This window comes from Triticum dicoccoides, chromosome 7A, assembly GCF_002162155.2.
Source record: "Triticum dicoccoides isolate Atlit2015 ecotype Zavitan chromosome 7A, WEW_v2.0, whole genome shotgun sequence".
Classification (NCBI taxonomy): Eukaryota; Viridiplantae; Streptophyta; class Magnoliopsida; order Poales; family Poaceae; genus Triticum; species Triticum dicoccoides.
In genome coordinates this window covers 647,291,961-647,306,464 of record NC_041392.1, presented here as the reverse complement: position 1 = coordinate 647,306,464, position 14,504 = coordinate 647,291,961, and the positions used below count along the sequence as shown (strand labels likewise).

At 46.2% G+C, this 14,504-nt stretch overlaps 1 protein-coding gene and 1 pseudogene across 1 annotated transcript; both read right to left on the bottom strand.

The window, feature by feature from the left end:
* Nucleotides 1–1,231: 1,231 nt before the first annotated feature.
* On the bottom strand, nucleotides 1,232–5,255 carry LOC119333787 (annotated as a pseudogene).
* Nucleotides 5,256–6,063: 808 nt separating this feature from the next.
* LOC119333786 (probable methyltransferase PMT9) lies at nucleotides 6,064–10,044 on the bottom strand. The gene is made up of 7 exons (XM_037606551.1): nucleotides 9,817–10,044; nucleotides 9,550–9,714; nucleotides 9,266–9,448; nucleotides 8,569–9,166; nucleotides 7,697–7,809; nucleotides 7,385–7,605; nucleotides 6,064–6,659 (listed from the first exon to the last, which is right to left on the bottom strand). Exons 1-7 carry the CDS (start codon nucleotides 10,042–10,044, stop codon nucleotides 6,341–6,343), a joined length of 1,827 nt encoding a protein of 608 aa, XP_037462448.1. The 3' UTR covers nucleotides 6,064–6,340.
* Nucleotides 10,045–14,504: the final 4,460 nt, after the last annotated feature.

Genomic DNA, 14,504 nt, shown 5'->3' with positions numbered 1-14,504 from the left:
CCTCCCGCCGCCACGGGCATTGGCCGCCATGCGTCGACGGACGCCAAGGGCGGCGGCGGATCTTGCGGCTGCCCCGCGGCGTCCGTTGCCCCTGCGGCGGCGCAACGGAAAGCCGGGGAAGAAGGAGGGGAGCGCGAGGGCGAGGGGAGGATCTTGGCCGCGGACCAGAGCCTGCCGCCCTGCGCGGCCGCAGACGCCGCAGCGCTCCGGCCTCGCGTCGCCTTCCGCCGCCGTGCCCAATCTTCCCCAAGCAAGAGGCGCAAGAAGCGTCGTCGGCTGCTCGACGGCGTGTTCTGGGCCGGCGTCGGCATGGAGTCCGCGCCCGCCACGGCGGCGGACGACCCGTCGCTGGACGAGATCGGCGTGGTGGACGGCGCGCTGCGGGACGTCCTGCGCGGCCTGGGCGCGTCCCGGCCGGTGCGCGTCTACGGGAAGCTGCTGTGCAAGACGGACCGGCTGCTGCAGCAGCACCGGCTGCTCATGTCGCGCAAGAGCTGGCGGCGCGGCGAGCCGTTCCCGCTGGACGAGGCGCTGACGGCGGAGGAGAAGCCGAGCGTGCAGGTGCAGGCCTACGACCGGCGCGGCAGGCCCTACGTGCTCGGCCTCAAGAAGCTCGGCTGCAACGACGCCTACCGCCTCATCGCCGGCTGGGGCAGCTTCCTGACCCAGAACGGCCTGGACGTGGCGGGCGACGCCAGGGCCGAGGACCTGGAGCCGGCCATGGTGGAGCTGTGGGCGTTCCGGTCGCCGGCGCTGCAGGTGGGCGTCGCCGGCCAGCCGCGCGGCCCGCTCGGGCTGGTCATCCTGCACTACCGCCAGGGAGACGCCCCACACGCCGACGCCGCCATCGCGGAGATCCTGGCTGCCGCCGCCGCGAACAGGGCGGCGATGCCACCGCCATTGCCGATTGCCAGTGACAGCGAGCCGGACGAGAGGACGCTGGAGGCTGCGCAAGGGCTGCTGATGCTGAGCGAGAGCCCGGTGGATTTCGCTTGTAGAGAGAACACCCGGCGCCTGGCGTCGTTGATCCTTTGATTTCGCTTGTAGTGTTACTGTCCTGTGAAATGCTACAGATGAGCATTCCGAGAACCATACTGTTATTACTGTCCTATGAATTCTGCACCATCAAAGTATGCAATTTTGCATGTCATACACCCCCTATCTCATCTCTTCTGTGAACATTCCAGCACAGGCACAAAAATATTCCATCACAGGCACAAAGCTGCGGAGAAAGGATAGCCAAGGTGCTAGGATTTTGGAAATTAAGAAAAACACCTGCTCCCTCCGTCCCATAATGTAAGACGTGTCAAAAAACGTCTAACATTGTGGGACGGAGGGAGTAGGATTTTTGAAATCGGCAGCAGAATAAGATCAGAACATGAACCATTTTGCATCCCATAGCTTTTTTCCTCACGATCAAGAGTTCAAGACTATTTCTTTCATCACCTGACAAGAGCGCGTCTTTCTTAGGTTTCACCTCGGAGTCATCATGTCATCCCATCTCCGGTATAAGCTTCTTGATGTGGTCTATGACAGCAACTTCGTCTCTGATAATGGCGTGCCGTGAGGCCTCATGATGCGGTCCATCTGGACCAGCAGAATGACTCGCTCTTTCAGGATCTATAGCATAGCAAAGAACCATATAAGTAAATAAATCAAGGCATCAAGCAATGGTCAATTGTATGTAGCAGTAGTAGGAAGAACATCCAGTATGGAAGCACGCAGACAGACCAATGCAGAAGTTTCCGCGATTACCACGAACCCGAGACAGCAAGCATTATCGTACTACTCAAAGAAGAGGCTCTGGCATGAATGTGGATCAAGAATGGAAACTGTTGGGCGAGACAGAAGCACCCGATCGATGTGGAGACAGGCATCTGGTTTTCATCTTTGTGCGATTATATACTGTATCTGTATATACAATGTATCCTGCACCCATCAGTTAAACCCCTTTGTGAAGCACCAAAATGTGGTTCTCGTATGGTTTTCATCAAGACTAGCCAAACTGTCGACCTATTTCTGCAACTAAAACCTCCGGTATAGTTATAAAAATTATACCTTGTGTGTCCCCGAATATCAAAGATTCTAAGAATTTAAGTATACAGTCACTGGTCAGCGCTGAAACAATCGAATCTGAAATGAATAGATGGGAAGTAGAGTAGGACAGAAGGTATAACACAACAATCTTACCAGTTATGGGTTGTCCCAATTAAACCATGGTCATATATGATCTTCAGCTTTCCAGATTCCATGAAAGGACTACATTCATTACCCGGACGTGCTTTTTCGACAGTGATGATGCTGCAAATCATCCAGGGATCCTCTCTAAAACCTGACCTACCACAACTAGTAAACCAGGAATTACATCACAATCGACCAAGTGACCTTCACTTGCATCTTATAGTTACCACACACCATGTTCTCGGCGGCACAACCGTTGAGCCTTGAAGCAAAACTAACAGTGTGGCGAGAGAGCTCATCGCCACCTTCAGGAGCAACAGTCACCAAGAGCATCTCACCTGCAGATAGACATACCACGCGGCGCGCTGTTCGCATGACTTGATCATCGCCGGCAGTGAGCAAGCCATTCACTCTGCTATCATGTAGCACAATTTCACATGGAACTCTGGTGGTGGTAGCAATGATCTTACCATGGAAATCAACAAGCCCCTCAAGGATCCTGATCTCAACCGTGCCCTCCACGGCGTCCCTAACGAATGCAAAGTTCATCTCCAATGTGCTGTGCATGCTGACAAGCGTGTTTTTTTCAACCCCATATTCGAAGTTTGATGCCTGTCTTGTGATGCCATTAACATCCAGCGTGCCTTTGCTACTGGATTTTCTACTCTCGGGTGTACTACACCCGAGTTAGAAAAAACTTTGAAAAAAGTTTATCAAACGAAATCCAAAAAATCTGAAATTTTGCTACATCAAACTTTATCATATGTTTGAGGTTCTTGCCAAGTTTCATCGAAAAATAACATCCGAGGAGCTCTCAACGAAAAAAACAAAATCTTTTCTGAAAGTTTTGTGCACTGTTTGAGCAGTAATTTTGTTGTTTTTGGTGAGAGCTCGCCAGATGTTATTTTTAGATGATATTTTGCAAGAACCTCACACATCTGATAATGTTTCATGTCCCAAAAGTTCAAATTTTTGGACAATGTTTGATCACATTTTTTCAATCTTTTGCTAACACGGGTGTACTACACCTGAGAGTAGCCACTACTTTCCGTTTGCTGAGCCTTTCATCCTTGACCTCCCTCCCATGCACATCCTTAACCTTCAGATCGATTTCAAAGAATAGCGAACCGCAGAGCGCAAGTCCTCTCTTTGGACCAGTCAAAATCAATGAATTGTCCTTCAAAACAAGTACAGAATACAGATAAATAAATTGCTGGTGTATCTTTTGGAATGTCTATGTTTGAAATCGAAGCTTTTAAGTTTCTTTGCTTGAGTTTGAACGAGGAAACAATATTACCAGAATATATATATACTTTTCAGGACGTTTCACGTTTGCATGCATTTTGTCTACTCTTCTTAATGACACAAAGGTTGTGGTACAGCAAAACTGAAATGCTGGAGTATTGGGAAATCATAGGCCACCTAAAATTATTCGCTAAAAGGGAAGCCTTTATAGTATTTGGTGGACCTTAAAAACAACATATATTAAACTGATAATATCAGCACAGCAAACATGACATGCCCATCTATGAGGTCCATCGTTTAAGTATATAATATACAGAGCCTAAATAAGGAATTTTCATGTGGAACACATTTAAAAAAAATCATTGAATAGTGTTCCCCATACATAAATACTCCCTCCGTTCACTTTTGTAAGACCTTTTAGACATTTAAGACAACACCTAAAACAGTTCAATTTCAGCTGTCCTAAACAACTTACAAAAGTGAACAGAGGGAGTACAAGAATTGTATGACGGTCCAAGTATAAAAGATATTTTACTCTACTCTATACTATATCTGCACCCATATAGTACCGGATAGAATATATTCTTTGTTGGATAATCTTATTGGAGTTTTCAACCACACAAAGTTGCAAATATGTTTCATGTGCCAACAATCCATTGACGATTAACATATGCATATAAACCCTCCATTACGAATTCACTATTCCTATTTCAAATAACTGTATCAGATGACAGATATCAAGAGCAATACAAGGAACACACCACTGGGAAATTATACGTGTATAGAAGTGCATTGGCTATCATGCAAGCAAAATATAAGTAATACCTATGAGGTGATGAACTGGCGATTGTCCTTGTCGTGCCAGAATAGATAGACACATTTGCGATCCAGATCATCCCTGGCTATGACCGTGCCATAGACATCAAGTGGGTAGCCATAGTCAGAAGAAACAATCTTGACAGAGAGAATATTTGCTGAGTTAGACAATGGGAATCCCTCTCCGAAGGTTTTGTCAGTATGGCGCGTTGGACCATAAGGAGCTGCGAAAAGAGAGGAACACACATTTCAAATACCTATGCAATCATCAGACAGTTAGTTGTCAGTCTAGAATAGGTAAAACCGTAAAAGTTGAATGGAGTAACATGCATTGTATTCGTGTGGTGCATGGTTCAACTGCAAATTGAAGGAAACGGTGCCTTTTACGTTGCAGTAAAATTTACTAGCGTTACAAAATCCAAGAATGAACTGGATGGTGGATGAACCGGTAAAGCTATCACGGTTGAAAAGGCCAGCAGGATTTTTACAGTAAACTGCATTTTGCACCACTAAACCTGACCCTGGTTGTGCAAAACACCAGGGTATGATGGATACCTTTACTCCCAATAACACCGGGTAACTCGACTATGAATAATTACTCCTTTAAGCGAGTTTCTGAATTCTGAACCGACCCACTCACCAGTACAAAGTGCAATGCAGGGTAGTAGAATTCACTGTGTTATGTGCAAAATTAGAAAACGCAAGCACTGATGCTCATTCAGTTCAACACAGCGACCCGGCAGGAGAATCGGTTGGGGAAGCGGGGACTTACACTCCTTGTAGAGATCGAGCCTGGGATCGAAGCAGAAGCGGGTGTACACGTGCTCCCTCTGCTTGGGGTCGTACTCGCTGTACCTCGGGCTGAGAGGGTTGACGCCCGTCGCCTCCTCCGCCGCCGGCTGCGGCTGCGGCTGCTCCGGCTCCGGCTTCTTCTTCTTCTTCAACAGCCGCTCGCCTGCCTCCCGATCCCTTTCCGGGGCAACCGCCACGGGAGGGAAATCGCCGCCCGCCATCGGAGGAGGAGGGTAGGGGAAAGGAAGCCACAACCGAGCGAGTGGGCCGGCCGGCCCACTTCTCAGAAACCAAGAGAAAGGTTTTTTCCTATTTCGCTAAACCATCGGCCGTTACTTATTTATTTTTTGGTGAAGGAAATCTACTGAAAAATGTTACGGTTTCCTTAGCATATAGTTTTCTAGAAAAAATACAGTTTTAAATCTTGTGAGGTATTTAAATCAAATAAATATTGTAATTTCAACAACTTTTGGTATCCCGGATATTCTTGTTATTTTGGAGTATTATTCAAAATATCTACTTCAGACCTAGCTCTTTTCTTGAAATAAGAGGAGAAACTCCTTTCATGTACTTTGCTGGTTCACCTCGGCATCTCCTAGTTTCTCCTTCGCAGCTCAGCCATGGCGGTGTCGGTGCAAGGAGAGCGTGTCACGGTTGCGGGATCTTCCGAGTGATAGCATGCCTGTTGCACAAGACCAGACCAGATTGGTTACGTCTTACTCCCTCCGTTCGGAATTACTTGTCTCGAAAATAGATGTATCTAGAACTAAAATACGTCTAGATACATCTATTTCTGCGACAAGTAATTCTGAACGGAGGGAGTACGTGTGTGGGTTAGAGACCATGTACTTAATTAAGCGGAAATTTCATCAAAATTCCAAGAAAAAAGAAAAAAACATATCAGACAAAAAGAGACATGAACTTAAGCTTTGACATGACAAAAAAATACTGTAGCATATAATAGCATAGTTTTATGCTTTTTACTAACACACTGACGTGAAAAGTAATGGCCAATGGCAAATCTCCAGGTGTCAATTCTAAAATGGCATCAATTTACGAAAGTGAGATTAGCATTTTTCGACGACCATATTGTCCTGTGAATTCTGAACCATTGAAGTCTGCAACTCTTCATGTCATACTCCTCCTATCTCTTCTGTGAACATTCCATCACAGACACAAAACTGCGGAGAAAGGATAGTGTGTGCAAGTTCTAATGGAAGAGGCAGAGAACTACCATATAATACAGCTACGAGTTGGGAAACGACAGTTAATAAGATCAGAACAAGAGCAGTTTTGCGCCTGCTTGCTAGGAAGCCGCCTGCGCTGCCTGATCCCATAGCTTCTTCCTAACGATCAAGACTCTTTCATCATCTGACGAAAGTGCGTCTCTCTTTGGTTTCACCTCAGATGACCAGTCGTCCCATCTCAGCGCGGGTAGAAGCTTCTTGATGTAGTCTATGACAGCAGCTTTGTCCCTGATGATGGCGTACCCATGAGGCCTCATGATGCGGTCCATCTCGATCAGCAGATCTTCCAGGCCACAGCCTTGATTCTCCATCTCAGAGAACAGGAGCCACGCGTGAAGGAGGTCGTAGGTACGAGGGTATGTCGAGAATGACTCGCACCTTCAGTAACAAAGAACCATAAATAAATAGAATCAAGCAGTAGCCAGTCGTATGGAGCAGTCGTAGGAACTAGGAAGCATCAAGTATGGTACGGAAGTACACAGAACAATGCACAGGAAATTTATTTCATCAATAACCACAAGCCCGAGATGGCAAGCATCATGTTGCTAGTTAAGGAACAAGTTCTGGCATACGAGTAAATATGAATCAAGAATGGAAACTATTAGGCAGCAGAGGAGCCGCTGGTGTGGAGACAGGCATCTGGTTTTTCATCTTTGTGCAATTCTACTATACAGTTTTTCCAGTGCCCGTCAGTTAACGGCAGGGTACTTCTGTAGCAGCTAGGAAGGAAAATTTTCAATGAGAGAACTCTGATTCCATTCATGACACCATGTCTGGAATGTGACGAGTGGATTATATATTAACAGTGTGCATTCAGTATAATGACATAAAATTGAAACAACACAATACTATTGCTACACCCAACATATAGGGAAACATAAACTGCTTTGTGAAGCACCAAAATGTGGTACTCATATAGATAACCACTAAAACACAAGTTTCACGTATGAGCACTTGTCAAAATATTGACCTATTCTTTATGCAATTAAAACCTCTGATATAGTTATAAAATTATACCATGTGTGTCACTAAACAAAAAACATTCTAAATCTAAGAATCTAAGAAGTACATATAGTACAGAAGGTATTTCACAAACATCTTACCAGTCATGGATTGTCCCTATCAAACCACGGTCATATATGATCTTCAGTTTTCCAGATTCCATGAAAGGGGCTACATTCATTACCCAGACATCCTTTTTCCTCAGTGATGCTGCAAATCCGCCAAGGTTAGCATTCATATCCATAACATTTCTGAAGGAATACTTCTGTATCTCAGATTTCATAAGTTTCCAGTACTGAGCAACTCTAGAATTCCAAATTTCCTGCAGACAGTATTCCAAGGTTAGACACTTAAGATCATCATCTGGGAAGGGTGCGGCTTCATATAGCAAAATCAATCATCAAAACACTCACATTGTCTTCAGAAAAATTCTTTGAACTGATTCCAATCTCTTCCAAACGAGGGGGTGGTGCTGTGAGCCTTTGTGGCCAGGGAAGCAGTTCGGCTCCTTTAGCCTTGTTAACTCCTGGTTAAATAAAAGAACATTACACCATCAGGGCACAAGTATGCTAGCCAACATTTAATGTTCCATATTAGAGTAATTTATGGAAGAACTACAAGTGAAGTTGGATTTTCTTTACAGAAACTTGTAATGGAAATTTTCTTTATTAACAGTTACAGCACCAGGCAATATACATATATGAACAGATGAACTCAACCAAATATGGCAATATACTACTACAGTTTCAAACTAGAAATGTTAATTGCAGGAAACTCTGCTGCAGAAATTGGAAACTATCAAACCATATACACCAATATTCTACTACAGTTCAAACCAGATATAGTGCAAACAAAGCAAAGGTAATCAATGGTGGTGGCATGCAGGCAAATTGTCATGGCCAGCAAAGAGTGATCTGTGGAGGCCAAAAATTGCAGAATAAGGGGGCACATGATGACTTAATGCCAAGTGATAGAGCAGGCAACAGGTGGTTTGATCCTGTTAGTGGGCGGTAAGGCAGATCAAACAGGGTTGGCAAGGGGTATTCCCTTCAGGTAAGAGGTTAACCAAAGTACCCTTCTATATTATGACTAGCCAGTGCTCAATAAAGGGTTATGGCTAATGGTTATAATCTTGACCCTTTGTCTGCTCTAACATGTGCGAACTTTTGCCAGGGTGAAGTATATTTCAAGCAGAACACTAGAAGAAAGCAAGAGACAATACAATAGATAACAGACTATGGTAATTCAATAGTAATCTTGTGGCAAATCAGGAAAGTGAGCTTACTCTTGGAGTAGGGAGTTATGCATGCTTTCATGAGGACATTCCAAGCAGCATCTGGGTCATCATCATGGGCACACATGGGAGGAAGTGCTCTGGGCTCTCTCCTCATATAGCACCCATTTGTCAATGGTTTGACCCATATCACCGTCTGGCCCTCCTTTGAAGCAATCCTCCAGCACATCCTCTGAGCAAGATTGCTCATCTGCTTCCATATCTTCCGGTTAGCTGGATCATGATGAGCATAAGCCTCTGGTGAGGAATAAACGAAATACCCTCCAGGCCTCAAAACCCTATCCACTTCCAGCAACAAGATCCCATCCCTCTGCAACCAGTCGATTCGACAGCGTGAGCAATGCGCCAGCTCGAATGAGCGGCTTGGATATGGCAGCCTCCTTGTGCCCAGCACACCAAGGGTCGACGGGATCCCCCTCTCAAGGGCAAACTGAATCTGGTTCTCGTGCACATCGTTGGGAGCAAGCGACATTGCAATTATATCCAGCGGTAGGAGGTAAGCCCCGAAGCTAGCAACCCCGCAGCCGACGTCGAGCACGTTCCTGATGTTGCCTTCGTTGTTCAGCTTGTCATTTGGAAACCCCAACATCTAGCATCACACCAATCAACATTGGCACTATTCGTTAGCTTCCAAATGTAACCAAAAGGTGATGGGTTAACTGCTATAGGAGCTCGGAACGTTTCGAACCTGCGCGAGGTTCACAATGTACTTGTCGGCGCCGTGGTGGAAGTGGGTGCCTCCGCCGGGGAAGTTGATCTTGTCGCCGTTCACCACCATCCACCTCTGGTCTGACTTCTCGGAGGCGAGGTGCGTGTGGGGTATGTTGGCCGTCCACACCTCGTCCCTGCTCCTCGGCCACCTGATCGGCACCTAAACATTGCCACCCACATCACATCAGCATGATCGACCAACAGAAGGGCAAAATGCAACAATCTACAGCATGGTGGACTCATCGTCCGTGTTCATCTCACCAGGTAGCCATCGGGTGGGGGGATGAGGCAGTTGAGGCGGCGGGGCGCGGGCGGGCAGTGGCGCTCGTAGTGCTCCATGAGGGAGAGGTTGAGCCTGAGGCGGAGCTGGTGGTGGAGACCCCGGTCCAGGCACGGGATCAGCTCCGAGTGCCTCGCGTCGCACACCTGCGCGGCAACCCCGGGCCGATCGAGTCAGCGAATCGAACCACCCGCCGTTAGCACGCACGTACGGAAACCGCGACGGCGAGGTGTGCGAACGTTACGTACCGGGAGGGAGGAGAGCGCGAGGCCGTCGGGGAGCGGGGCCTGGGCCTGGACCTGCGAGGCTCGGAGGCGGAGGGTGGGGCCGAAGGCGGCGCCGTGGAAGAGGCAGAGGAGCGCGAACGCGAGGGCGGCCCCGGCGAGGGCGCACGCGAAGGCCCGGCGGCGGCCCGTCGCGCCCGCGCCCCACCCCCGGCTGCCCGGCGGCGGCGGCGGCGGGGGGTGCGGCTTCATCGCGGCGGCGTTCCGCTCCCCGTCGCGCCTTGCCGCGGGGACGCGGGGGGAGGGGGGCCGGGGTGCGTGAGGCGGCGGGCGGCTGCTCGTTGATTCGATCGATCGATTGATTGATTACGCGGCGTGGGCGTGGGCGTGGGGGTGGCGAGGTGGGTGCGCGGAAGCGGAAGGGTGGAGGCGCGTGGAATGGAGCGGCGAAAACATTGGGAGCGGCACACGGGGGGTGGCTCAGGACAGAAGGAGACCGAGAGTGGACCGCGGTCTAGCGGCGGGCCACTCCTATTTGCCACGTTGCACGTAGGTCTCTTACTAGGAAATGTGCCTCTGCGTTGCAACGGAAGGAACAAATCTTTTCATATGCCTAGTGGTGACCTATCTGTATTATCGCTTCTCCTCTTCACCATCGTTGCCAATGATAATCATGCTATCCACTTATTCACGATGAAAGTGTTCAATCCTAAGGCAATAAACACATACTCTGGAACGCCGCTTCGCGAGCCCTCCCTGCACTGACTTATAATTTTACGGACCTATTAATTATGATGATGATGAGCGTTATGCTTATCTCATCTTTACTTGATGCATGCATCATCCCTGCATTGTATGCAATTGTTCTTTTACCATGGTGCGCAATATATAATAGAGAGAATTACTGTTGGAAAATTTGTATCAAATAACAAAGGCCTTACACGATCAAGCTTGATGGCAACGGTTGGCAATTAATTAAAAAATCCACATATGGTTTCATACACCTTCTTCATCCTATCTAATCTAAATCATAAAATATCCACGTCCGACCGTACTCTGGTACAAACAAAACACATCATGCAAGGTTAAAAATCAGGCTACAGAGACACCATAGAGACTAAAAAAACTAAAACTGAGAAAAGAATTTTTAAAAGGCTATTCAAAATACTAAAAACATAAGGCGTTATCACAGCCTATAGGGGCAGCCTCCATACGATGCAAGCCTTGGCGACGATTTCTCCAAACTTAGCGTCCTTCTAGCTTTAGAGGCTGCCTCTAACAAATAAACATGTTAATTGGTTCCACCTATAAGCAACCCGTGCCTTGCAACCGGTATAAAATAAATTTCATAGTTTGTGTCGTATTCGAGTGTTTACCTAGTGCAAAACTATAAATCCATCTAGATCGAAACAAAGACATATATTGGCTTCAAGTAATGCCGTGAGATAGCTGTATTTGCTCCTGATAGACTTCAAGTTTTACAAAGATGATTACTGGTGTGAGTAATTAGTCTGTGAATATATTCAAAAGAAAATGACCATGCACATAATTAGATGTGGCATTACCGAGAAACACAAAGCAACGTGAAGTCTTAGCTCAAATTAGTTACCCCTAATAAAAGATTACCCTAAAAAAGAATGCTAAAAAGTGCATGCCAGCCATACATTTTAATGCACTTAATGATCAAGGAACTTGAGTACCTCTCAGGTGTGTTACATGTTTGCTAGTATAATTCTCTCGATGCGTAGTTTGGTCTGCACATATTCAGCAATGCATGGATCCAGTTGATGGCCATGTCCGTAGTTTAAGTGCGTGGATTATGACCAGTGATTCCCTAATTGCGTCTTCATCTTCAAGTTTCACAAGCTCACTCGATCTCAATGGCATTGCTGCTAGCTCAATATTCACGTGGTCTGGTGCAACCCTGGCCCGGTGGACCGTACCTTGCCCAGCGGACCCTTTCTTCAAGTTTCACAAGCTCACTCGATCTCAATGGCATTGCTGCTAGCTCAATATTCACGTGGTCTGGTGCAACCCTGGCCCGGTGGACCGTACCTTGCCTAGCGGACCCTTTCTTCTTCGTGTCGTCGTGCCGCTGCCGGCCATAGCTGATAGCTCATTGCACATCCACAACCACCACCACTGCCCTCTCTACAGCTCGTGCAGTGTGATACATCTCCAACGTATCTATAATTTTTGATTGCTCCATGCTATTATATTATCTATTTTGGATGTTAATGGGCTTTATTTTACACTTTTATATCATTTTTGGGACTAACCTATTAACCAGAGGCCCAACCCAAATTGCTGTTTTTTTGCCTATTTCAGTGTTTCGCAGAAAAGGAATATCAAACGGAGTCCAAACGGAATGAAACCTTCGGGAACGTGATTTTCTCAACAAACGTGATCCAGGAGACTTGGAGTGGGAGTCAAGAAACAATCGAGAAGGCCACGAGGCAGGGGGGCGCGCCTACCCCCTGGGTGCGCCCTCCACCCTCGTGGGCCCCCCGTTGCTCCACCGACCTACTTCTTCCTCCTATATATATCCACGTACCTCCCAAACATCTAGGAGCACCACGAAAACCTAATTCCATCGCCGCAGCCTTTTGTACCCAAGAGATCCCATCTTGGGGCCTTTTCCGGAGCTCCGCCGGAGGGGGCATTGATTACGGAGGGCCTCTACATCAACTCCATGGCCTCTTTGGTGATGTGTGAGTAGTTTACTTCAGACCTACGGGTCCATAGTTATTAGCTAGATGGCTTCTTCTCTCTCTTTGGATCTCAATACAAAGTTCTCCTCGATCTTCTTGGAGATCTATTCGATGTAATCTTCTTTTGCGGTGTGTTTGTCGAGATCCTATGAATTGTGGGTTTATGACCAAGTTTATCTATGAATAATATTTGAATCTCCCCTGAATTCTTTTATGTATGATTGGTTTATCTTTGCAAGTCTCTTCGAATTATCAGTTTGGTTTGGCCTACTAGATTGATCTTTCTTGCAATGGGAGAAGTGCTTAGCTTTGGGTTCAATCTTGCGGTGCTCGATTCCAGTGACAAAAAGGGAAACAACACGTATTGTATTGTTGACATCGAGGATAAAAAGATGGGGTTTATATCATATTGCATGAGTTTATCCCTCTACATCATGTCATCTTACTTAAAGCATTACTCTGTTCTTATGAACTTAATACTCTAGATGCATGCTGGATAGCGGTCGATGTGTGGAGTAATAGTAGTAGATGCAGAATTGTTTCGGTCTACTTGTCGCGGACGTGATGCCTATATACATGATCATACCTAGATATTCTCATAACTATGCTCAATTCTATCAATTGCTCGACAGTAATTCGTTTACCCACCGTAATACTTATGCTCTTGAGAGAAGCCACTAGTGAAACCTATGGCCCTCGGGTCTATCTTCCATCATATTAATCTTCCAACGCTTAGCTATTTCTATTGCCATTTATTTTACTTTGCATCTTTATTTCTCTTTATCATAAAAATACCAAAAACATTATCTTATCATATCTATCAGATCTCACTCTCGTAAGTGACCGTGAAGGGATTGACAACCCCTTTAGCATTGGTTGCGAGGTTCTTATTTGTTTGTGTAGGTGCGTGGGACTCGAGCGTGATTTCCTACTGGATTGATACCTTGGTTCTCAAAAACTGAGGAAAATACTTACGCTACTTTACTGCATCACCCTTTCCTCTTCAAGGGAAAACCAAGCAGTGCTCAAGAGATAGCAAGAAGGATTTCTGGCGCCGTTGCCGGGGAGATTCACGCCAAGTCAAGTCAAGATTTGACTCCCGACAACGAGCCATTTCTGGCACCGTTGCTGGAGAGTCTACGCACAAGTCAAGACATACCAAGTACCCATCACAAACTCTTATCCCTCGCATTACATTATTTGACGTTTGCCTCTCGTTTTCCTCTCCCCCACTTCACCCTTGCCGTTTTATTCGCCCTCTCTTTTCCGTTCGTCGCTTTCTTGCTTGCCTTGTCGTTATGGCTAGTCCTCTATCTTCTCCGTTGTCTCCCGAGAATGAAGTTCTTAATTTTAAGCAAAGGGAGGAAGAAAATCTAAAAGACGCTTGGTATAGAATTTCCAATGCTCAAAATAGATCTACCAGGAAGCAATCTACTTCCGTTCTTCTCCGCAATTTTTTTGTAGGCGCTACTCCTTGGTACAGATATATTCTTGATACCATTACCGGAGGGAATTTCTTGGGTAGCCATATTTTTTATTCTTATAACGCTATGATAGATTTGTTTGGCTCACCACCTCTTTTGGTTAATGGAACTATGTTAACTTTGGAACATGTGATGCAAAGTCTTGAAATTATTGAGAATAAAGTTGCTACTGTAGAGTTGATTGAGAATTTGGATAAAAAGATCCACAACCAAATTACCCAATATGGATCTAAGGTGGGAGTTACTCTGAAAAGTTTTAAGGAAAAAGAACCCATAGTTAATAAAAGAACAGATCAAGATTCTACTAGAATCGATAAACTTGAGGGAATTATCACCAACTTGGGGTCCGCTTTTTCTTCCGTTAAAAATACTCCAAATCCTCCTACCAAAATTGCCAAGCTTGTTTATGTTCCTAAAAATAAGGGTGAATCCTCTAGTAAGGAAACTGCAAATTTAAAATCAATAAGTGTTCATCCCAATCCTTTTGCTATCATTAAGGAACCGTTTGCTACAAATG

Coding starts and splice junctions, on each gene's coding strand:
- LOC119333786 (XM_037606551.1), bottom strand. CDS start 10,044: ATGAAGCCGCACCCCCCGCCGCCGCCGCCGCCGGGCAGCCGGGGGTGG. Junction 7,810..8,568: donor CATAACTCCCTACTCCAAGA/GTAAGCTCACTT, acceptor TTATTTAACCAG/GAGTTAACAAGGCTAAAGGA. Junction 7,606..7,696: donor AGAATTTTTCTGAAGACAAT/GTGAGTGTTTTG, acceptor TACTGTCTGCAG/GAAATTTGGAATTCTAGAGT.